This window comes from Pan troglodytes, chromosome 1 (genome assembly GCF_028858775.2).
Source record: "Pan troglodytes isolate AG18354 chromosome 1, NHGRI_mPanTro3-v2.0_pri, whole genome shotgun sequence".
Lineage (NCBI taxonomy): Eukaryota > Metazoa > Chordata > Mammalia > Primates > Hominidae > Pan > Pan troglodytes.
In genome coordinates this window covers 214,830,302-214,855,398 of record NC_072398.2, presented here as the reverse complement: position 1 = coordinate 214,855,398, position 25,097 = coordinate 214,830,302, and the positions used below count along the sequence as shown (strand labels likewise).

The 25,097-nt window shown below is 47.1% G+C and overlaps 2 protein-coding genes across 11 annotated transcripts in view; one reads left to right on the top strand and one right to left on the bottom strand.

The window, feature by feature from the left end:
• The window catches only part of SZRD1 (SUZ RNA binding domain containing 1), a 45,670-nt gene that overhangs the window by 3,078 nt on the left and 17,495 nt on the right, over window positions 1-25,097 (top strand). The window contains exon 1 of one of the 10 annotated variants that reach the window (XM_003949302.5): window positions 11,407-11,680. The exons of 6 other annotated variants lie outside the window; for them this stretch is intronic. In XM_003949302.5, the coding sequence (XP_003949351.1) occupies window positions 11,630-11,680 (51 nt within the window). In that variant the 5' untranslated portion in view covers window positions 11,407-11,629. Of the gene's footprint in view, window positions 1-11,406; window positions 11,681-25,097 lie in introns of those variants that run through there. 3 more of the 10 variants (XM_009449098.4, XM_063804850.1, XM_009449096.4) reach the window with 3 other exon arrangements.
• On the bottom strand, window positions 13,544-13,924 carry LOC129136515 (large ribosomal subunit protein eL22-like). The gene has a single exon (XM_054663097.1). It carries the CDS (start codon window positions 13,922-13,924, stop codon window positions 13,544-13,546), a length of 381 nt encoding a protein of 126 aa, XP_054519072.1.

Here is a 25,097-nt window from a genome sequence, read left to right as displayed (position 1 = left end):
GAAAATCAAGTCTTTCAACTAGGAAATTTTACTGCAAAAGAGAAATTGGGCAATTATAACTGGTAAAGGAAATATTTTTAAATCTGGTTTTTAAATCTAGTTTTTAAATCATGTCATTAAAAACCTCAAGCTTAAAAATTACTAGAACTGAGCCGGGTACGGTGGCTCACACCTGTAATCTTAGCACTTTGGGAGGCCGAGGCAGGCAGATGGTCTGAGCTCAGGAGTTCGAGACCACCATGGGAACAACATGCTGAAACCCTGTCTCTACTAAAGTACAAAAAATTAGCCAGGCTTGGTGGTACACACCTGTAATCCCAGCTACTCGGGAGGTGGAGGCAGGAGAATTGCTTGAACCCAGGAGGTGAAGGTTGCAGTGAGCTGAGATTGTGCCACTGCACTCCAGCCTGGGCCACGGAGCGAGACCGTCTCAAAAAAAAAAAAAAAATTACTAGAACTTGTGACCAACTCCACTCTTCCCCCTCCAAATATCCTGTAGAGCTCAATATTGGAAACACTGGACCAGCTATTAAATGCTACTTTTTTTTTTTTTTTTTTTTTGAGGAAGGAAGTTTCCAACCGGGCTCAATCAATTCTTCCACCTCAGCCTCCAAAGTAGCTTGCATAGTCCCAGATACTTGGGAGGCTGAGGTAGGAGGATTGATTGAGCCAGGGTGTTTGAGGTTGCAGTGAGCTATAATCACTCCACTCCAGCCTGGTGTGACAGAGCGAGACTCTGTCTCAAAAAAAAGTAAAAGTAACAAAAAAAAGTAAAAAAAAAATCCTAGCACTTTCGTAGGCCAAGACAGGTGGATCACTTGAGGTCAGGCGTTCAAGACCAGCCTGGCCAACATGGTAAGACCCCGTCTCTACTAAAAATACAAAAATTAGCCAGGAATGGTGGCATGTGCCTGTAATCCCAGCTACTCGGGAGGCTGAGGCACAAGAATCACTTGAAACTGGAAGGTGGAGGTTGCAGTGAGCTGAGATCATGCCACTGCACTCCAGCGTGGGTGACAGAGTGAGACTCTGTCTCCAAAAAAAAAAAAATAATAAGTAAAAGTAAAAATGCAGGTTCCATGGCCAGTTGCAGTGTTGCACGCTGGTAATCCCAACCCTTTCAGTGGCTGACATGGGAGGCTGACTTGAGGCCAGGAGTTGAGATCAACCTGAGCAAGATAGCAAGACCCCATCTCTACAAAAATAAATTAAAATGCAGGTTCCAGGGCCCACCTCAAACAATGGCCTCAGACTTTTCTGAAAGCTCCTCAGGGATTCTGTTGAGCAGTCAGGGTTGGAACTGCTGGACCATGTTAGAATACGTTCAAATACAGAATCACTTCACCCTGAATCTTCTTACTCAAGGACAGCAGGGATTTTTGTCTGTTTTCCACCAGCACCTGACATAGAGATGCACATAGTAGGGACTCACTAAATATTTGTTGAATGAATGAACTTGGAATTTGGCAACTAAGAGGGCATTTGGGAAACAAATATTTAGTGAGCACCTACTATGTGCCAGACCATGTGATACGTATGGTCATATATATATACAATATTTATATATATATTTATAAATATATACAAATTTATTTTTTTTTTTTTTGAGACGGAGTCTCACTGTGTCTCCCAGGCTGGAGTGCAGTGGCATGATCTCGGCTCACTGCAAGCTCCGCCTCCGGGGTTCATGCCATTCTCCTGCCTCAGCCTCCCGAGTAGCTGGGACTACAGGTGCCTGCCACCATGCCCAGCTAATTTTTTGTATTTTTAGTAGAGACATGGTTTAACCGTGTTAGCCAGGATGGTCTCGATCTCCTGACCTCATGATCCACCCACCTTGGCCTCCCAAAGTGCTGGGATTACAGGCATGAGCCACTGCACCTGGCCATAAATTTTTTTTTTTTTTTTTGAGGCAGAGTCTTGCTTCTGTTGCCTAGGCTAGAGTGCAGTGGCACAATCTCTGCTCACTGCAACCTCCGCTTCCTGGGTTCAAGTGATTCTCGTGCCTCAGCCTCTTGCGTAGCTGGAATTACTGGTGCGTGCCACCATACCCAGCTAATTTTTGTATTTTTAGTAGAGATGGGGTTTTGCCATGTTGCCCTGGCTGGTCTTGAACTCCTGACCTCAGGTGATCCACCCACTTCGGCCTCTCAAAGTGCTGGGATTACAGGCATGAGCCACTGTGCCCGGCCATGGTCATATATATTTTTTAATGAAACATAAGGTCTCTGCCCTTGTGGAGGGCCCTACTATCTACTGAGAGAGATAACCAATACACAAAGACTGTAGACGAGATAGAAGTATAAATTGTGATAAGGACAAAAGTATTAAACTCTACTAATAATCACAATTGCTATTGTTTACATTTATTATGTACTGAACTCTGCTAAGTAGGCGTCATTATTGTGCCTATTTTAAAGATGACAAAACTGAGCTACATAGTGGCTGGAATATCGGGGGAAGACTGGAGATTACATTATAGGTCATGAAGAACTGGGAACAGGGAGGTTATACTCTATAATTAAAATGGTTTTTCAGAATAGTCTCTCTGCAGTGTGAAGGCTGATTGGGACATGATTAAAGACAGGGGATAAGGCTAGAATGAAAGGGGTGGTTGGAGTCTCTCTAATACGTTTAAATAAGGTACTTTCCTCCAGAGTCTGTCCCAATAATCAATCACAGTCAGGCACCACATAACAGTGGTCAATGACAAACCACATGTACAATGGTGGTCACATAAGATTATAATACCATATTTTTACTGTACCTTTTCTATCTATATGTTTTGTTTTGTTTTTCTCAAGACAGAGTCTTGCTCTGTCGCCATGCTGGAGTGCTATGGCGTGATCTCGGCTCACTGCAACCTCCCCCTCCCGGGTTCAAGCGATTCTCCTGCCTCAGCCTCCCAAGTAGCTGGGATTACACGTGCGTGCCACCACGCCCAGCTAATTTTTTGTATTTTTTGGTTTTTTATTTTATTTATTTATTTATTTATCTGAGACAGAGTCTTGCCGTATCAGCCAGGCTGGAGTGCAATGGCACAATCTCAGCTCACTGCAACCTCTGCCTCCTGGGTTCAAGCGATTCTACTGCCTTAGCCTCCCAAGTAGCTGGGGTTACAGGCACGCATCACCATGCCCAGCTAATGTTTTGTATCTTTAGTAGAGACAGGGTTTCACCACGTTGGTCAGGCTGATCTCCAACTTCTGACCTCAGGTGATCCACCCGCCTCAGCCTCCCAAAGTGCTGGGATTACAGGCGTGAGCCACCGCGCCCAGCCAATTACTGTATTTTTAGTAGAGACAGGATTTCTCCATGTTGGCCAGGCTGGTCTTGAACTCCTGACCTCAGGTGATCCGCCCACCTTGCCTTGGCCTCCCAAGGTGCTGAAATTGTGCTGGGATTACAGGTGTGAGCCACTGTGGACAGCCCAGAACATAATTTATTCTTTTGTTTTCTTTTTTTTTTGAGATGGAGTCTCGCTCTGTCGCCCAGGCTGGAGTGCAGTGGCACAATCTCGGCTCACTGCAAGCTCCACCTCCTGGGTTCATGCCATTCTCCTGCCTCAGCCTCCTGAGGGACTACAGGTGCGTGCCACCACGACTGGCTGTTTTTGTATTTTGAGTAGAGATGGGGTTTCACCATGTTAGCCAGGATGGTCTCGATCTCCTGACCTCGTGATCCGCCCGCCTCAGCCTCCCAAAGTGCTAGGATTACAGACATGAGCCACCACGCCCGGCCCAATTTATTGTTTTTTTGAGACAGAGTCTCGCTCTGTCTTTCAGGCTGGAGTGCAGTGGCGCTATCTCGGCTCACTGCAACCTCAGCCTCCCAGGTTCCGGCCATTCTCCTACCTCAGCCTCCGAGTAGCTGGGATTTACAGGTATGCGCCACCACGCCTGGCTAATTTTTGTATTTTTAGTAGAGACAGGGTTTCACGGCATTGGCCAGGCTGGTCTCGAACTCTTGACATCAGGTGATCTGCCTGCCTCGGCCTCCCAGAGTGCTGGGATTAAAGGCATGAGCCACCACACCTGGCCAGAACATAGTTTATTCTTAAAGGGTTGGGGTGCATGACTTAACCCTTGCTTGGTATGACCTTATGTCCTGTTTATAATCGGCATCTTGGTCGCACGCGGTGGCTCACGTCTGTAATCCCAGCACTTTGGGAGGTTGAGGCAGGAGGATCACTAGCTCAGGAGTTTGAGACCAGCATGGCCAACATGGTGAAACCCCATCTCTACTCAAAATACAAAAATTAGCCGGGCGTGGTGTTGCCAGCCTGTAATCCCAACTACTCAGGAGGCTGAGGCAGGAGCATCTCTTGAACCTGGGAAGTGGAGGTTGCAGTGAGCCGAGATCGAGCCACTGCACTCCAGCCTGGGCAACAGAGAGAGACTGTGTCTCAAAAAAAAAAAAAAAAAAAAAAGCATCTTATTACCACAAAGCATTTGTTGTGTCAGTCTTATGATCTCTATTTTAGCATTAATGCTGGTCAATTGTTGTGTCTAAACTGTGAAAGGGATAGGGTATAACCAAGTGCGTCTGACTTCCTGTTCCATCATGGCTTCTCTGGGGTCCCCTGTACCAAAAGGGTGTCCATTTAGTCCGTTGGAAGGTTTAGGATTTTATTTTTAGTTCTCATGTGAGATCACTCAATATCAGTGCATTTAGGACAATATAAATTTTATTAACAGTTGCATTCTATTCTTTTATAGGAATGTACCATAGTCTTTTAAAACAAATTCTCTAGCGATGAACATTTAATTTGTTTCCAGTCTTTTTTGATTATAGACAAAATAGCAATGGATATCCTTAGGTATGCACATTTTCTTTTTGTTTGTTTGTTTGTTTGTTTTGAGACTGAGTCTGGCTCTATCACCCGGGCTGGAGTTCAGTGGCATGATCTCGGCTCACTGCAACCTCTGTCTCCAGGCTTTATGCGATTCTCCTGCCTCGGCCTCCTGTGTACCTGGGATTACAGGTGTGTGCCACCATGCCCAGCTAATTTTTGTATTTTTATTTTTATTTATTTATTTATTTTTGAGATGGAGTTTCGCTCTTGTTGCCCAGGCTGGAGTGCAATGGAGCGATCTTGGCTCACTGCAACCTCCATCTCCAGGGTTCAAGCAATTCTCCTGCCCCAGCCTCCCGAGTAGCTGGGGTTACAGGCGCCTGCTGCCACGCCCAGCTAATTTTATGTATTTTTAGTAGAGATAGGGTTTCACTATGTTGGCCAGGCTGGTCACCAACTCTTGGCCTCAGGCAATCCACCCGCCTCGGCCTCCCAAAGTGCTGGGATTACAGGCATGAGCCACCGTGCCCGGCCTTATTTTTATTTTTTTATTTTTTATTTTTTTATTTTTATTTTTTGAGATGGAGTCTGTCACCCAGGCTAGCGCAGTGGCTTTATCTCAGCTCACTGCAACCTCCACCTGCCGGGTTCAAGCAGTTCTCCTGCCTCAGCCTCCTGAGTAGCTGGGATTACAGGTGCGCATCACCATGCCTGGCTAACTTTTTGTATTTTTAGTAGAGATGAGGTTTCACCATGCTGGCCAGGCTGATCTTGAACTCCTGACCTCATGATCTGCCTGCCTCAGCCTTCCAAAGTGCTGGGATTACAGACATGAGCCACTGCACCAGACCTAATTTTTGTATTTTTAGTAGGGGTGGGATTTCACCATGTTGGCCAGGCTGGTCTCGAACTCTTGACCTCAGGTGATCCACCTGCCTTGGCCTCCCAAAGTGCCGGGATTACAGGTGTGAGCCACCATGCCCAGCCTGCACATTTTCAATATTGGTAAGTTGCCATTTACTTATCACAACTATCTACCTAGCTTCAGCTTGTGCGTCAGATAGAAAGTTATCTCGGCCGGGCGAGGTGGCCCACGCCTGTAATCCCAGCACTTTGGGAGGCCGAGGCGGGCAGATCACCTGAGGTCGGGAGTTCGAGACCAGCCTGACCAACATGGAGAAACTCCATTTCTACTAAAAATACAAAATTAGCCGGGTATGGTGGCACATGCCTGTAATCCCAGCTACTCGGGAGGCTGAGGCAGGAGAATCGCTTGAACCCGCGAGGCGGAGGTTGTGGTGAGCTGAGATCATGCCATTGCACTCCAGCCTGGGCAACAAGAGCGAAAATCTGTCAAAAAAAAAAAAAAAAAAGCTGGGCGCAGTGGCTCATGGCTGTAATCCTAGCACTTTGGGAGGCTGACGCGGGCAGATCACAAGGTCAGGACTTTGAGACCAGCCTGGCCAATATGGTGAAATCCCGTCTTTACTAAAAATACAAAAATTAGCCAGGCGTGGTGGCACGTGCCTGTAGTCCCAGCTACTCAGGAGGCTGAGGCAGAAGAATTGCTTGAACCTGGGAGGCAGAGGTTGCAGTGAGCTGAGATCACGCCATTGCACTCCAGCGTGGGCAACAGAGCAAGACAAGACACCGTCTCAAAAAAAAAAAAAAAAAAAAGTGGACTCTGTCTCAGGAAAAAAAAAAGTCACCTGAGGTCAGGAGTTTGAGACCAGCCTGGCCAACATGGAGAAACTGTCTCCACTAATAATACAATACACCGGGCTGGGCACGGTGGCTCAAACCTGTAATCCCAGCACTTTGGGAGGCCGAGGCGGGTGGATCGCCTGAGGTTAGGAATTTGAGACCAGCCTGGCCAGCATGGTGATACCCGGTCTCTACTAAAAATAAAAAAATTAGCCAGGCTTGGTGGCAGGCGCCTGTAATCCTAGCTACTTGGGAAGCTGAGGCAGGAGAATCGCTTGAACCCGGGAGGCAGAGCTTGTGGTGAGCCGAGATCACACCATTGCACTCCAGCCTGGGCAACAAAGCAAGATTCTGTCAAAAAAAAAAAAAAAAATTAGCTGGGTATGGTGGCCCAGGCCTCTAATCTCAGCTACTCAGAAGGCTGAGGCATGAGAATCGCTTGAATCTGGAGGATACAGTGAGCCAAGATCACGCCATTGCACTCCAACCTGGGTGACAAGAGAGAATCTCCATCTCCAAAAAAAAAAAAAAAAAAACGCAAAAACTTAGCTGGGTGTGGTGGCACACACCTATAGTCCCAGCTACTCAGTACTCAGGAGGCTGAAGCAGGAGGATCACTTGTGCTTGGAAGGTGGAGGTTGCAGTGAGCCATGATTGTGCCACTGTACTCCAGCCTGGTGACCGAGTGAGAGCAGAAAGAGTGAGAGAGAGAGAGAAAGACTCATGCTTTAGGGCCTCTGACAATACCTGTGTATTGTGTGCCTCAACTTTTTTTTTTTTTTTTTTGAGACAAAGTCTCACCCTATCGGCCAGGGTGGAGTGCAATGGCATGATCTCGGCTCACTGCAACCTCCGCCTCCCAGGTTCAAGCGATTCTCCTGCCTCAGCCTCCCTAGTAGCTGAGACTACAGGCACGTGCCACCACGCCCAGCTAATTTTTGAATTTTTAGTAGAGTAGGGGTTTCACCACATTCAGGATGGTCTTGATCTTTTGACCTCGTCTTCCACCTGCCTCGGCCTCTCAAAGTGCTGGGATTACAGGCGTGAGTCACCGTGCCAGGCCGCCACTGCCTCAACTTTTTGGGCTTATCCCTGGAAGAAGAAATTGCCACTACTTTTTCAATTTTAGAGCTAATTTGGTTCCATCCCTGATTTTACAGATGAGGAATCAGACTGAGAGAGAAGAGACTTGCCCAAGGTCACAAGGGGTCTATGTGATTAACTAAGGCTGACCTCCTGGTTACCCATTTTGTGGAACAAAAACTATTTCATTTGCAGCATTTTCAGATGATTTCCAAGGTCTCTATCTTTCTTGTCTCCTTGAAAATTCAGTCCCAGAAATGCACAACTAATGCTTTTGTTAAGGGTCGTTGCCCAATATGCTAAATTGTAAGAAACCATCTCCCTCTGCTGGTAATATGGCATAATGACAAAGCTTAAATATAGGAGTCACTTGCATTTAGGAAAAACTATTGCTCCAGAACGAGGTTATGTCTGACAGTTTCTGTATACTTTTTTTTTTTTTTTTTAGACGGACTCTTGCTCTGTCGCCCAGGCTGGAGTGCAGTGGTGCGATCTCGGCTCACTGCAAGCTCTGCCTCCCAGGTTCACACCATTCTCCTGCCTCAGCCTCCCGAGTAGCTGGGACTACAGGCGCCCACCACCACACACGGCTAATTTTTTTTTTTTTTTGTATTTTTAGTAGAGACGGGGTTTCACCGTGTTAGCCAGGATGGTCTCGATCTCCTGACCTCGTGATCTGCCCGCCTTGGCCTCCCAAAGTGCTGGGATTACAGGCGTGAGCCACCGCGCCCAGCCCCGTCTGACAGTTTCAACCACTTTGCTGTTGCCAAGACTCAGTCAGGATAATTTACTTCAACGAATGGGTTCACAGTAGAATGTATTCCAAGTAAATATAATCTCACAGAGTGAATAAGCCAAAAATCCATGAAATTGGTGAACTCAACAGAATTACTGAGTTTTTGTGTGGTTTTTTTTTTTGGTTTTTGTTTGTTTGTTTGTTTTTTGAGATGGAATCTCACTGTCACCCAGGCTGGAGTGCAGTGGCATGATCTTGGCTCACTGGAACCTCCACCTCCCGGGTTCAAGCAATTCTCCTGCCTCTGCCTCCTGAGTAGCTGGGATTACAGGCATGCGCCACCACGCCTGGCTAATTTTTGTATTTTTAGTAGAGACGGGGTTTCACCATGTTGGTCAGGCTGGTCTACGAACTCCTGACCTCGTGATCCGCCTGCCTTGGCCTCCCAAAGTGCTAGGATTACAGGCGTGAGCCACTGCGCTCAGCCGAGAATTACTTGAGTTTTACAGACTTAAAAGCTGCTAGTGGAATATCCATGTGGAGATGGCAATAAGAAGCCTAGCTGTGAAAATCGGAATCAGAAACACCAGGTCAGTTCACAGCTAGAAGTCAACTTTGGCAGTCTTCAGCATACAGTGGGTGGCTTATACCATGAACATCTAGGTAAGAACAGTGGACTGAGGACAGACCTGGAAATGAACAATATTTCAGAGTCAGGAATTTGTGAAACCAGAGAATTAGTAAGCATATCACTTAAGCTTCTAAATAAAGACCAGTAACATTTAACACATGGTTGCAGTTTATGATGATAATCATTAAGAATACAAATAACAGGACGGGCAGAGTGGTTCACACCTGTAATCCCAACACTTTGGGAGATTGAGGCAGGCAGATCATCTGAGGTTAGGGGTTCCAGACCAGTCTGGCCAACATGGTGAAACCTGGCCTCTACTAAAAATACAAAAATTAGCTGGGCATAGTGGCAAGCACCTATAGTCTCAGCTACTCAGGAGGCTGAGGCAGGAGAATCACATGAACCCAGGAGGCAGAGGCTGCAATGAGCCAAGATTGCGCCACTGCACTCCAGCCTGGGCGACAGTGAGACTATGTCTAAAAAAAAAAAAAAAAGAATACAAATTATGAAATTTCACAGCAGGAAGGTTTTACTTCAGAAAGATTAATGGCATACTAAAAATACAAGAAAAAACACATTCCAAGTCAGATAACTTGGTTATAGCAGCCAAATGCAACACTACTGAATGACATGTATTTAAAACAGAGAAAAACAGGAACATGTCAGTAAGAATATAAACACATGGTGTTTGCTTATCTCCCTGCCTTTTTTTTTTTTTCTGAGACAGAGTCTTGCTTTGTTGCCCAGGCTGGAGTGCAATGGCGCAATCTTGGCTCACTGCAACCTCTGCCTCCTGGGTTCAAGCAACTCTCCTGCCTCAGCTTCCCAAGTAGCTGGGATTACAGGTGCTTGCCACCACATCTGGCTAATTTTTGTATCTTTAGTAGAGATGGGGTTTCACCATGTTGACCAGGCTAGTCTTGAACTCCTGACCTCAACTGATTCGCCCACCTCAGCCTCCCAAAGTGTTGGGATTATAGGCGTGAGCCACCGCGCCTGGCATCTCCCTGTCCTTATATTTTAAGAAAGGATGATTACAGAAGTGACAATTATAAATCTTCCTCGGGCAGACAAGACACTCCCATAATGATAATAGCTAACCCTTAGGACTCTTACTATGGGTCAGGCACTGTTCTAGGCATTTCAGCATAGTAACTGGTTAAATTCTTACAGTCTACTTTTGAAGTAGCTATCTCTAATGTATACACTTGGGGAACTGAGACATAGAATCCTTATGTAACTTGCATAAGATCACACAGCTTTTTTTTTTTTTTTTTAGTAGAGATGGGCTTTTGCCTTGTTGCCCAGGCTGGTCTCAAACTGCAGGGCTCAAGCGATCCACCCGCCTCACCCTTCCAAAGTGCTGGGATTATAGGCGTGAGCCACCATGCCCGGCCACATAAATAACTTTTTTTTGAGATAGAGTTTTGCTCTTGTTGTCCAGGCTGGAGTGCAATGGCGCAATCTCGGCTCACTGCAACCTCTGCCTCCCAGGCTCAAGCGATCTTCCCGCCTCAGCCTCCCGAGTAGCTGGGATTACAGGCATGTGCCACCATGCCCAGCTAATTTTGCATTTTAAGTAGAGACGGGGTTTCTCCATGTTGGTCAGGCTGGTCTCGAACTCTTGACCTCGGGTGATCTGCCCACCTTGGCCTCCCAAAGTGGGATTACAGGCGTGAGCCACTACGCCTGCCCTGACATAAATAATTTTTTTTTTTTTTTTTTTTTTTTTTGAGACAGAGCCTCACTCTGTCGGCCAGGCTGGAGTGCAGTGGCATGATCTTGGCTCACTGCAACCTCCACCTCCCTGGCTCAAGCAGTTCTCCTGCCTCAGCCTCCGGAGTAACTGGGATTATAGGCGTGTGCCACCATGCCCAGCTAATTTTTGTATTTGTAGTAGAGACGGGGTTTCACCATGTTGGCCAGGCTGGTCTTGAACTCCTGACCTCAGGTAATCTGCCTGTCTCGGCCTCCCAAAGTGCTGGGATTACAGGCGTGAGCCACCGCGCCTGGCCAATAATTTTTAGAGGTAATACTAACGTATTTATCTACCATTAAAGACCCAGGAGAACTTAGTAGCTGGGAATCCCACTGGTTCTCCCAACTGAGGTGCAATATTATCTTTACCGTCTTTACCTTACGGTAGCGGATATAGTGTTAATAAATGATTAGAATACTGCTTTATGAGCAGGAAATACTGTAATGATTTTCACCCTATCAGAAATAATAAAATGTTTTCTGCATCAGCAGATATTTTTCATCATTTGTTGGTGTTTAAAAATGTTTTCAGAATTCTGAAGATACCATTATCTGTAGTTTAGGAAAACTACGACTCACTTTAAAAGAAAAAAGTTTTCTTTAATTGCCTGCCCTTAGAAAAGATGGTTCCACAGAACACACTTCCGGTACTCCAGATGAGGACTTCCCTTGAACGCCCATTCTGTAAGACAGATAACGCGTTGGCCCTTAAGAAAGATGGCATCTTTCCGCCTTCTCTGCCCCCTTCCAAGATGGCTGCCCTAATGTACTCTTGGGACCTTGCCTGGCGCCTCTTCCGGGCTTGGCAGCGGGCGGGGTCCATTGAGTAAAGCCTTGCGTGCCTGCGCCCGCGACGGAGGCGCGCTTCAAAGCGCAGGCGCGGGGAGGGGGTGGGGGAGGAGGGAAAGCGGCGAGTAAGATGGAAGATGAGGAGGTCGCTGAGAGCTGGGAAGAGGCGGCAGACAGCGGGGTAAGGAGAAGCCGCCGTCCCATGGCAGGGCCGGGCGAGACCTGGCGTGAGGGGAGCCTCCGGGGAGCGGGTCTGGAGATAGTTCTCCCCAAGGAAGGGCCCCATACGCCGGGCTGGGGGTGGTGGAGAGGCCCCCAGTTCCTGAGCGCCGTGAAGGCCTCTTAAAGGGGCCGCGATCCATTTCTCTCCTTTCCTTTGCCTGGTGCGCCTCCCCCCGCCCACTAACGCGCGCGTCACCCGGGGCGCCCCACCCGCCACCTGGGGCGCCCCACCCGCCACCCGGGGCCTCCTTTCCTGACCCCCCGCGCCCACTTGCTGGCCGTGGGCCTCTGTGACTCTTTCCGATGAGCCTTGTGGCCCGAGGCACCATTTTAAAGTTCTTGTGCTCTGACCGGGAGGGACACACCATGTGGGTGGTGGTGGGGCTTGCGCGGACCAAGGAGGCACGTCCGGCTTCGCAGGAAAGCGGGAGGAGGCAGCCGAGGGCGGGGGGAAATGGAATCCTCTTTGGGCTACTCAACTCTGCTAAAATCCCCCACCATCCGTCACGGTGGACGAGTCGGGTTTTTTTTCTCTTTCACTTTTACTCCAAGAAGAGTTTGTGGGCAGGCAGGCAGGTCTCACGGGGACTCTGCCAAAGCAACCGAAAGCTCTGCGGGGCAGCCCCTCTGCCACTCAGCGATCCGAGGCCCCGGGAAGGTCTAGGAGTTCGCTTGTCGGAGTCCAGGGTGTGATATGTAAAACAGCCACATTCTTGGGAGAGGAGTGGGGAGATGGACCGTTCGACTTGTTTTTGGAGTTTTCGTTTGCCTCCAGAAACTGTAGGAAAATAGTTTATCTCAAAGAGGATCTGTCAATTCTCTTAGATTTGTGAATAATTTGGTCTTTTCAGAGTTTGTCTGTGGTGACCCTTGTGAATATGGGGAGATGCTTTTTTTGTCTCCCCGTGTTCGCGTCTGTTCAATGCTGGCTGCACTGACATCCACCTTAAAGATTTACGTGTGCGAGGAGTCGAGCGTACCAGGGTAGAGTAGGCGCTGGGTTTTTTTTCCTAAGCGCTTTTTGGGGGTGCTTATGAGCTCTGGAAGAGGCCGGGAAATTGACCCTGGCAGCAGTCAGTGGGTGTATCTAGCTCTACGGGAATGTTGAAACTTGGCTTTGAAGTTTTTTCCGCTGGTTCAGCATTTCTCTCAACGGTTGTTTATGTTTTTCCATTTAGCATAATTGAGAATTTGAAGGATTCGTTCGTTCAGAGGATATTTAGTAGAGTTCTTAATGTGACAACCATCTTTCTTGAGTTTTGGCTTAAGAAAGTTAAAGATTTTATAGGGAGTAACAGGTGTCAGTTGGCTCCTTGTTCATTCAACCAGCATTTTTGAGTGTCTGCTATATGCTAGGCAGTGTGCTTACCAGTGACTTTGTGCCAGAAAATGCAACATTTTCGGTACAGGCGTTTATTGCCTACCACTAATCTGAGTGAATCATCCAGACATCCGTATAAAAAAGCTTGGCTTACAACTTTAATATCATGCAAATGATACGTTTCTTGGGCATCTTGGCCTGCCTTTGGTTTTCCTCACCTGTTTCAAAGGGTCATAAATCCCTCATGTTAGAGAAGTTGGAGGCAAATGAACAAAAATGAATAGGATTCAGCAGAAATTGGGGCTTACTTTAGTTTTTCAGAATGGGTAAGTCCATTAGAAATTAGCTAGTACAGTCCCCCATTTAACAGCTGAATAAGTCTAGAGATGTGAGATTTAGAGACTTGGGTCTTTCTGATGCTTGTCGCGTGTTCTTTCTTTTTTCTTTTGGTTCCCAAGTTTTATTCAAAAACTTATACAAAATATTCCAGATAAATGAAATTTAATCCTCATCTTCCTCCTCTTTGTCCTGGTTAATCTGGAAGTAACGTAATTTGTAGCTATCTTTGCTGTTAGTAACTAGGAGCAACCAATCACGTAAATTATTCTTCATATATGTTTTGGTGAGATATTTGAAATACCTTTTGGAGAAAGGCACCTCGGATGTCACGTTGATCTTGCTCTTACTCCTTTCAATGGTCGCCATCCCTCCACCAAGGTTCTCAGCTTTTCCGTTCACTTTGATCCTTTCTTGCAAAAACTGCTCAAAATTGGCAGCATCCATGATTCCATCTTCTACGGGGTGAGTGCATTCAAGAGTGAACTTCAGAACCTGCTTCTTTTTTTTGCCCCCCTTCACCACAGGCTTTTTCACAGAAGCCATGGCAGCAGCGGAGGCAGAAAGCCAGAGTTCTTTCTGCTATCCCTTACTTTAGTAATATCCTTTAAAAATGTACCGCGGCCAGGTGCTGTGGCTCACGCCTGTAATCCCAGCACTGTGGGAGGCTGAGGTGGGCGGATAACCTGAGGTTAGGAGTTCCAGACCAGCCTGGCCAACATGGTGAAACCCCATCTCTACTAAAAATACAAAAATTAGCTGGACCCTATGGTACATACCTGTAATCCCAACTACTTGGGAGGCTGAGCCAGGAGAATTGCTTGAACCTAGGAGGCGGAGGTTGCAGTGAGCTGAGATCATGCCATTGCACTCCAGCCTGGGCAACAAGAGTGAAACTCCATCAAAAAACAAAAAAACAAAACAAAAAAAACTACAGAGGTGGAACACAAACCTTGCCTTATTGACATCATGAACACTTCTGCCAAAATGCAGGTTCTCTAATATATTTTATTTAATTGAATCCTTGAAACAACCTGTTGAGGCATTGTCCCCCTTTTATAGACAAGGAAACGGAGGTTTCGAGAGTAACCTGTTTTGCGCAAGATCACACAGCTGGGGGAAGCTGGGATTTGATCCCAAGCGTGTCTGACTTCAAGGCTGGGCTTTTTTTCTCTAGCATTTTGCTGCTACCTCTCTACCTGGGGACATGTGGAAAATTTGGGAATTGGGTGTTCTTTCTTTTCCTTTTTTTTTTTTTGTTTGAGAGAAGGTCTTACTCCATTGCCCAGGCTGGAGTGCAGTGGCTCAATCTCATCTCACTGCAACCTCTACCTCCCAGGTTCAAGCGATTCTCGTGCCTCAGCCTCCCGAGTAGCTGGGATTACAAGGCGCATGCTACCACGCCCAGCTAATTTTTGTATTTTTAGTAGAGACGGGGTTTCACCATGTTGGCCACGCTGATCTTGAACTCCTGGCCTCAAGTGATCCTCCTGCCTTAGGCTCCCAAAGTGCTGGGATTACAGGCATGAGCCGCTGCGCCTGGCCTTTTTTTTTTTAATTTTTTTTTTTTATTTTTTGAGATGAGATTGCCCAGGCTGGGCCTCCCAGTAGATTATAGGCATGTGCCACTATGCCTGGCAGCTTTCATTAAAAAAAAAAAAATTATTTATTTTAGATACAGGGTCTCCTTTGGTTTCCCAGGCTGAAGTGCAGTGGCATAATCATAGCTTACTGCAACCTTGAATTCTTGGGCTCTAGCAGTCCTCCTGCCTCAGCCTCCCAGAGTTCTGGGATTATAGGCATGAGCCACTGCCCTCAGCCAGCTTTCATTTTTAATAGTTTGTCTGGGCTTATATTTGAACACTGTCTTGAATTTGATTCCCTTTTCAAATTTCACAAAGGTTCTTGTAAATATGCACTTTTGAAAGGGGGGAGCCAGGGAGATGTTATGTCCACATCACTGGGAAACCAATGGACTGCAGGCTATACATGTCTTTCATATATAGGCAATTGCGTAAAAGTCTTGGCTTCAGGTTATCCCCTCTTCCTACTGGTAATGAGCTTTGAATACCCTACTCCAAAACAACAAAAACTGGGTGAAGACTAATAACCTAAATGGGAAAATTGAAACTACACAAAAATCCAGGGGCAGTTCTAATCCTTGGAAGTAAAGGATTTTGGAGATCCCTGCCCTCCAACACCACAAGAAAATTTTTGTCTTTTTTCTTTGAGACAGGGTCTTGCTCTGTTGCCCAGGCTGGGGTGCAGTGGGGAACACTCACTGCAGTCTCAGGCAATTTCCGTCTCAGGCAATCTCCACCCGCCTCAGCCTCCCAAGGTGCTGGGATTACAGGCATGAGCCATCATGCCCAGCCAAAAATTTTTTGACATCATGTAGAATTTCTCCCCTCCCCTCCCCTCCCTCTGCTCCCATCCCTCTGCTCCCCTCTCTCCCTTCCTTTTTTTTTCTTTTTTTTTTTCCTTTTTTTTTTTTTTCCGAGACGGAGTCTTGCTCTGTCGCCCAGGCTGGAGTGCAGTGGTGCAATCTCGGCTCATTGCAAGCTCCGCCTCCCGGGTTCACACCATTCTCCTGCCTCAGCCTCCGGAGTAGCTGGGACTACAGGCACCCACCACCACACCTGGCTAATTTTTTGTATTTTTAGTAGAGATGGGGTTTCATTGTGTTAGCCAGGATGGTCTCGATCTCCTGACCTCGTGATCCGCCCGCCTCGGCCTCCCAAAGTGCTGGGATTACAGGCGTGAGCCGCTGCGCCTGGCCCCTTTCTTAAGGCAGGAGGGTCTTGCTCTGTTGCCAAGGTTGGAGTGCAGTGGTCGGAATACAGCTCACTGCAGCCTCAGCCTCCTGAGTAGCTGGGCCCACAGGCGTGTACCACTATGTGCCTGGCTAATTTAAAAAGAAAATTTTTTTGTAGAGACAGAGTCTTGCCATATTGCCCAGACTGGAAGAATTTTTGTGTATGTGAGTCATCTGAGGTCATTGTTTCCTGTATAGCTTCCGAATTCTTAGTATCAAGTCCTATTGTGTCATTTAGAGAAAGACTGACTTTGAGAAGTCCCTCACATATTCTGTGAATAGACTTTTTGCTTTTAGTTAGTATGGCAAACACTTTTTTCTTTTTCTTTTTCTTCTTTTTTTTTGAGACAGGGTTTCGTCCTATATCCCCAATTGTTTAAGACAATCAATAAAATATGCCAGGCGTGGTGGCTCACGCCTGTAATCCCAGCACTTTGGGAGGCTGAGGCGGGCAGATCACCTGAGGTCACGAGTTCAAGACCAGCGTGGCCAACATGGTGAAACCCCGTCTCTATTAAAAATACAAAAATGAGCTTGGCATGGTGGCAGGTGCCTGTAATCCCAGCTACTCCGGAGGCTGAGGCAGGAGAATCTCTTGAACCTTGGAGGCAGAGGTTGCAGTGAGCAGAGATCGCACCACTGCATTCCAGCCTGGGTGACAGAGTGAGACTCTGTCTCAAAAAAAAAGAGTTCATAGTGTTGGTAATGAGCTAACCCAGCTAGGGGAAGGCAGCAGATGATATAAAAATGTAATTGGACCAGTGGTTATTATAAAGCACTGACAACCTCTCTGATTTCCCTGTATCTTGCAAGTTTCCTTTTATTCTTTTTCTCAAGGTCAAGGCATGCAGCTAGTGGGAAGAAAATGCATCTTGAATAAGTTAAAGGATGACTGGTGTTCTGGATTAAGAATTGAAATTTATGTTTACTTTCTACCCCCATGAGCCAGTTATCCAAACATTGCCCCATCAGTGATGCTGGATGGTGTATGAGTCCATAGGAAGGTGTCATTAAACATTAAATAACTATTGCATACCAGGCATGGAGGCCCTGTTTAGTGGGGGAGTCAGACAGGTCCGGCAGCACCTTCAGGAAGAGGCATAAGTGGGGTACCATGGCTGGATCAGAGAAAGTCTTGTAGAGAAGACGATGCCTAAGTTAAGATTTGAAAGATCAGTTGAATTAAGCAGTGGTAAGTCTGGGAGAGGCAGGTAGAGTGTAGGGCCAAAGCAGGCATGGATGAGGAGGCCGAGAGACAAATACACAGCATTGGGAGGGCTACAAGTATTTCCTTCTGGCTGAAGGGGAGAGGGTTGGCAGGGTTGAGTGGAAAGAGGTGAGACCACAGAGGTATGTAGGGGCCAGATTGGGAAAGGCTTCCTTGTACTTGGTTCTGGAAGCTTGAACTTTGTCCTGAAAGTGCAAGGAGCTTTGAACTTTTTTTTTTTTTTAAGCAGAAGAGTGATATAGCTAGATTTATTTATTTATGTTTTAAATTTTTTGCCGGACACGATGGCTTATGCCTGTAATGCCAGCACTTTGGGAGGCTGAGGCAGGTGGATCACCTGAGGTCAGGAGTTCGAGACCAGCTTGACCAACATGGAGAAACCCTGTCTCTACTAAAAATACAAAATTAGCCAGGTGTGGTGGTGCCTGCTTATAATCCCAGCTACTCGGGAGGCCAAGGCAGGAGAATCGCTTGAACCTGGGAGGTGGAGGTTGCGGTGAGCCGAGATTGCACCATTGCACTCCAGCCTGGGCAACAAGAGTGGAACTCCATCTCAAAAAAAAAAAAAAACACACATTTTTTTTTTTGAGACAGGGTCTCACTCTGTCACCCAGGCTGAGAGCAGTGGTGCAATGATGACTCACTGCTGTCTCGACCTCCCAGGCTCAAGTGATCCTCCTACTTCAGCCTCAACCTCCCGAGTAGCTGGGACTACAGGCATGCGCCACCACACCTGACTATTTTTGATTTTTTTGTAGAGACAGGGTCTCACCATGTTGCCCATGTTGGTCTCGAATGCCTGAACATAAGTGATCCTCCCGTTTCAGCCTCCCAGAGTGCTGGGATTGCAGGCGTGAGCCACCACACCCGGCCCATAGTTAGATTAAATTCAGGAGATCAGAACTTTGATTTTCTTCTCTTTCTTTGGAGAAGAGGCCATTCTCCCCAAAGTGTGACTGCCGCTTCACTCTAGGGTCCCCAGTGCTTTGTGTAGCTGCTGTCATTTTGGAACATGTACAACAAAACAACAAAAAAAGGCTATGGGTAGTGGGAAAAAAGAGATCAATTAGTTTGGGGCTATCTGGTGCTGATTTCTTTATGTCTGTCCCTGCAGTAAAAAGAAGGCATTTAAGATTTGTGGTATCACAGAAAGCACAGTTCCAGATACACCATGCCTAAAGGGGCCACCTCTCAGTTGGTGCTAGTCTTTCTGGAAAGGTTGAGCCTTATGGACTGTGATGTCCTCAGAAGGGGCTTTCTGTGAAGCAATTGGGCAGTTTAGGCTTGATTCTGCTGAGCAGTCTGTCCCTGGGACTCTGGAAAAAGGTTGGTTTCACTGTGGCTTCAAAGAAAGGAGGATAATGAGCTTTTCACTAGTAACTTCTCAGCCCTTTTTTCATTGGCTGCATGGGAGGGCCTGTTCCCAGCGTGCTCTGGGTATCAAGAGAGCTGCCATGGTTGCCGTGGGCTAGAAATTCCAGCAATCACAGGCCTTCTTGTTTTTACTTCTATGACAGGAGAGGATTTAGTGCATCTTTCTAAAACTGTTGGTGCAGTCCTGCAGAGAAAAGTCACAGTTGTCTAGGTCTCATGACTGAAAACATTCCAGGGGCCAGCCCTTTCCAGTTTCCACCTCTCCACTGCTGTTGGCCCCCGACAGCTAGCATCAGTTTCTGGCTGTATCAGGTAGCTAGCCTCTACGAGGTGTGTTCTGTCAGGAAAACTACTGACCTGTTGGTTTCCTAGGAGAAGGTTGAGTTTAGCTACTTAAATCTGTGGCCAAAGTATAAAATAAAATAAAAAAATTTTAATGTAGTATCCATAGAGATTTCTCTTCTTGAGTGTTTTTGTTTTGTTTTGTTTTTTTGAGACGGAGTCTAGCTCTGTCGCCGAGGCTGGAGTGCAGTGGCGCGATCTCAGCTCGCTGCAACCTCTGCCTCCCGGGTTCGAGCGATTCTCCTGCCTCAGCCTCCCAAGTAGCTGGGATTACAGGTGCCCGCCACTACACCCAGCCAATTTTTGTATTTTTAGTAGAGATGGGGTTTCACTGTGTTGGCTAGGCCGGTCTCAAACTCGTGACCTCGTGATCTACCCGCCTCGGCCTCCCAAAATGCTGGGATTACAAGCGTGAGCCACCACGCCTGGCCTTTGAGTGTTTTTCTTAAAACTGTTTGCTCCTACCAAGCATCCTTCTCTTTAACATCTAGCTCTGTGCAGGATATTAAGGTAAAACCATGCCCCACAGAAATTAGCAACAAACCCCAATAGTCTGTATGGAGACAGATAATTTTTTTTTTCTTTTTTTTGAGAAGGAGTTTCTCTCTGTCACCCAGGCTAGAGTGCAGTGGCGCAATTTCTGCTCACTGAACCTCTGCCTTCCGGGTTCAAGCAATTCTCATGCCTCACCCTCCCAAGTAGGTGGGACTACAGGCTCATGTCACCATGCCCGATTCATGTTTTGTATTTTAGTAGAGACGGGTTCACCATGTTGCCCAAGCTGGTCTGGAACTCCTGAGCTCAGGCAGTCTGCCCACATCGGCCTCCCAAAGTGTTAGGATTACAGGCATGAGCCACCGCGCCCAGTCCGAGACAGAGAATCTTGTCCTTGACGGTGAGACATTTCAAAATGTCCATCACAGTAAGCCAGCCCCTCCCCCCAACAAACTCGTTCCCTTATAAAAGGAACACAGGAAATAACAGTCATTCCTTTCTAAAAGGAATAATAAATATGTACAGCTAAAATTGCATTCTTCAGGGGCCATGGCGATTAGATGAGATTGTATAGAAGGAAAGTATGACTTGAGTCTGGAAAGGTCAGGACTGTCACCACTCTTCACTGACCTTGAGAACAATTCCCAGCCCAGCCCTTCCTAGCTTATAAAAACATTTGTGACCTTCCATATGTCAGTAGTGTTTCTGCTATCTAGTTGTTCATCTCACTGGCGAACAAGCGCGCAGCCTGTGGGAAGCTCCCAAGTTCCTCGGGCCCTTTTTGGAAGAGCTTCTAAGATATATGTTGTATGGCTGCCTACAGCCCAGGGGGAGTGCATTTTTACAATCATTAGCAGTGACCTTGTGAGGTGTAGGTGCTATTATTCCTGGTCCGGGGGAGGAAATCATGTGGTCGGTCCAGCCCTGGCTGTTAGGCCTGAGCCCACACTCTGAGGGACCTTTTTTGGAGCAATTTGTTTACATTTGCTTCTCACCAGATAATTAACTAGTTAAGTGCTTTAGGATGCTTAGTTACTAGCTCCTTTGAAGCATTTCATTTGTTTTCACCTGGGATTGACCTCCTGCCTCTGTAGCCTGCATGAGCTCATAAACTGCATCTGAGAAATTTGAACTCAGTGCTGAAGAGCCAAGCGATAATCCTGCTGTCAGTTATAATGCTAAGAACAGTGACTACAAGTGAGATGCTGGTCGAAATCTTGATCATAAATGATAGATAACTTTTTAACATTTGGCCAAGTGGAAAAAGATAACATAAATAATTATTGGGCAGGGCGCATTGGGTCACACCTGTAATCCCAGCACTTTGGGGGGCCGAGGCAGGCGGATCACTTGAGGTCAGGAGTTCCACATCAGCCTGGCCAACATGGTGAAACCTTGTCTCTACTGAAAATACAAAAATTAGCCAGATGTGGTGGCAGGTGCCTGTAACCCCAGCTACCTGGGAGGCTGAGGCAGGAGAATCGCTTGAACCTGGGAGGCGGAGGTTGCAATGAGCTGAGATTGTGTCACTGCACTCCAGCCTGGGCAACACAGCGAGACTCTGTCTCAAAAAAAAAAAAATACGTTGCTCAGGATTTTTAAATGGAGGGGGCGGTGGTCTTGCCTTGTTACCCAGACTGATCTGAACTCAGATCGCTTCAAGTGATACTCCCACCTCAGCCTCCTCCTGAGTAGCTTGGAGTACAGGTGCGTGAGCTACTGCACCCAGCCGGCAGGATTTTTAAATATTGAACTTGAATGCCTTTACCGGCTGTTGGCTGCTCTCTGCTGTCCTCTCCTCTGCTCTCCCCTGCAATCCTCCTTTACCTGTTGTTACCTTTTGTGTTCCATTCTGCCTGCTTTAGCCATTTGGGCTTGGAGGCATTGTGTTTGCCACCCCTGCTGAGTGCTGGCGATTCTAACTGGGATTTGATGAGGGCACCCTTGGTTGTTAAAGTGAAATCTGGTGGATGAGGGTTAATAGTGTCTTTGTTTCATCCTCCAAAGTCAGTAATGCCTGGTATTTCCTTTGGGAGAGGAGCCTTGCAGTCATTATAAAAGGTAGCAAGAGTGGCTTACACCTGTAATCCCAGCACTTTGGGAAGTCAAGGCGGGTGGATTGCCTGAGGTCAAGAGTTCAAGACCAGTCTGGCCAACATGGTGAAACCCTGTCACTACTAAAAATACGAAAAAATTAGCGGGACGTGGTCGTGTGCACCTGTAATCCCAGCTACTCAGGAGGCTGAGGCAGGGGAATTGCTTAAACTAGGGAGGCGGAGGTTGCACTTAGCCAAGATCATGACAGAGCCAGACTCTGTCTCAAAAAAAAAAAAAAAAAAAAAAAAAGTAGCAAGAAAGGATAGGTTCCCTCTGCCAGTTAACGGCCTACTTTTCTCCATTAATAGCAATAGGTCAGAAGACTGGGATTTAAATGCCTGGTCTGATTTTTGGACAAATCACTACCTACCCTTCTGTCCACATCAATCTCTTAATTTGTAAAACTGAATTAATAGAATTTGCCTTGCCTGGTAGTGAGAGTTGAAACACTTAGTAAAGCGTCATTCACAGGTGGATGTGGGAGCCGAGAGTGCCATTGCTCTGAGTGTGAAGGCATTGTTCCCGGCTCTCCAGCCACTCACAGTGTAGCCTCTATCTGGTTTGGGTTCAGGATTCCTAAGACTGGCTGAAGGGTCACTTTCTTGCTGCCCCTGAGGACTAATATACTGTCTTCTGAGAATTGTATTGCTTAGTGTTGTACGAAAATCAACAGGGAGAAGCAGTTACAGAAACACAGAGAAAGCAGGAGCCGCATTAGATTCGACCCCATTTTATTTCCAGGGCAAGACTCTTCACCATTACATCTGCCTATCCCGTTACTTTCAGGTATAGGGCTGAGTGTATCCCCCCGGCATGGAGACCCTTTGAAGAGGCACTCAAAACAATACATTGTCTCAAGATGGCATCTACAAAGTTTTTGAGGCTTTCTAGCCTGGGATACATCTAAACTGCTAGGCCTGGTTGCTGCTGAAGAATTATTTCTGTTTGGCAACTTCTTTTTTTTGTTTTTTGAGATGGAGTCTTGCTCTGTCGCCCAGGCTGGAGTGCAGTGGTGTGATCAGCTCACTGCAACCTCCGCCTCCCAGGTTTGAGCAAATTCTCCTGCCTCAGCCTCCCGAGTAGCTGGAATTACAGGCACCTGCCACCGTGACACCTGGCTAATTTTTGTATTTTTATTAGAGACAGGGTTTCACCATGTTGGCCGGTCTGGTCTTGAACTCTTGACCTCAGGTGATCCACCCACATCGGCCTCGCAAAGTGTTGGGATTACAGGTTTGAGCCACCGTGCTTTTGGCAACTTATTTATAGCTTTAAGATCGGGGCCTTGGGAGTCAGCTGTTTTTGTCTGTTACTGCTATAGGCCTTAGGAAACCTGGGCTTGCACTGACCTGGCCTGAGGTGTAGCAGCAGGCTGGGATGTTGTTATCTGTCAGCCCTTATCCTACTTTATTTATTTATTTATTTATTTTGAGACGGAGTCTTGCAGGCTGGAGTGCAGTGGTGCAGTCTCGGCTCATTACAACCTCCACCCTCTGGGTTCAAGTGATTCTCCTGCCTGAGCCTCCCGAGTAGCTGGGATTACAGGCACATGCCACCACGCCCGGCTAATTTTTGTATGTTTGGTGGAGAGGAGGTTTTGCCATTTTGACCAGGCTGGTCTCGAGCTCCTGACCTCAGGGGATCCACCCGCCTCGGCCTCCCAAAGTGCTGGGGTTACAGGTGTGAGCCACTGTGCCCGACCTCCTTATATCCTACTTTATTAGTTCCTGATGCCACCTGCCTGCCAGTGTCCTGAACATTTTTGCTTCCCCTTCTTGAGATTTAGGGTTCAGTTGTGTTTTGTTTTGTTTTTGAGATGGAGTCTCGCTCTGTCGCCCAGGCTGGAGTGCAGTGGCACGATCTTGGCTCACTGCAAGCTCCGCCTCTGGGATTCATGCCATTCTCCTGCCTCAGCCTCCCGAGTAGCTGGGACTACATGTGCCTGCCACCACGCCCGGCTAATTTTTTGTTTTTAGTAGAGACGGGGTTTTACCATGTTAGCCAGGATGGTCTCGATCTCCTGACCTCGTGATCCGCCTGCCTCGTCCTCCCAAAGTGCTGGGATTACAGGTGTGAGCCACTACGCCCTGCCTTAGGGTTCAGTTCTGTCACTTACTAGTTGTGCATAGTTGTGCAGTCAGAGGCAAATCACTTAACTTCTGGGTATGCAGCAAGGCTGCTGGACGCTCCACAGGTTGTAGCGAAGATTAGAGGTGGTAAAGGGAGGACATAATACCTGTTTTTTGCCAAGAAATGCCTAAGGCAGCCTTAGCTCTTATTTTGAATATGGATAGTGTCATTTGTCAACTGGATCCAGATAGATCCAGTTCAAATTCTGGCTCCACTTCATACTAGCTGTGGAACCATGGTCAAATTATATAACCTATCTGAATTGATTCCTCTTCATTTGTAAAATCAAGATGTATCTGTAAAATCCTGTTGATTTGGGTTTTTTTTTTTTTGAGACGAAGTCTCGCTCTGTTGCCCAGGCTGGAGTGCAGTGGCGCAGTCTTGGCTCACTGCAACCTTTGCCTCTCGGGTTCAAGCAATTCTCCTGCCTCAGCCTCCCAAGTAGGTGGGATTACAGGCACCAGCCACCACACCCCGCTAATTTTTTGTATTTTTAGTAGAGACAGGGCTTCACCATGTTGGCCAGGCTGGTGATTGTTCTTTAATTCGTGTGTTGGGTACTATTTTAGACATTGGACAAATGCAGTGAATGAAGTTTCTGCTCTCATAAGGCTTACTTTCTACTGGGGAAAGATGGACAATAAACAGTAAGTGTTTTATATACCACTCAGTAAAGAAAAGTAAAACAGATTAAGGGTTTTAGAAAGTGACTGTGGTGGAATTGCCATCTTACAAAAAATGGTCAGAGGCAGGCAAGGTGGTGCGCGGCTGTATTCCCATCTACTCGGGAGGCTGAGGCAGGAGGATCGCTTGAGGGCAGGAGTTTGAGACCAGCCTGAGCAACATAGAGAGACGCTCGTCTCTTTATTTATTTTTGAGCTGGAGTCTCACCCTGTCACCCAGGCTGGAGTGCAGTGGCATGATCTCAGCTCACTGCTGAGATCCTCCCAGGTTCAAGCAATCCTCCTGCCTCAGCCTCCCAAGCAGCTGGAATTACAAGCATGTGCCACCATGCCTGGCTTTTATTTATTTTTTTTTTTGAGATGGAGTTTCTCTCTTGCTGCCCAGGCTACTGGAGTGCAGTGGCGTGATCGCGGTTCACCACAGCCTCCACCTCCCGGGTTCAAGCGATTCTCCCACCTCAGCCTCCCGAGTAGCTGGAATTACAGGCATGTGCCATCACGCCTGGCTAATTTTGTATTTTCCGTAGAGACGGGGTTTCTCCATGTTGGTCAGGC

Coding starts and splice junctions, on each gene's coding strand:
- LOC129136515 (XM_054663097.1), bottom strand. CDS start 13,924: ATGGCTTCTGTGAAAAAGCCTGTGGTGAAGGGGGGCAAAAAAAAGAAG.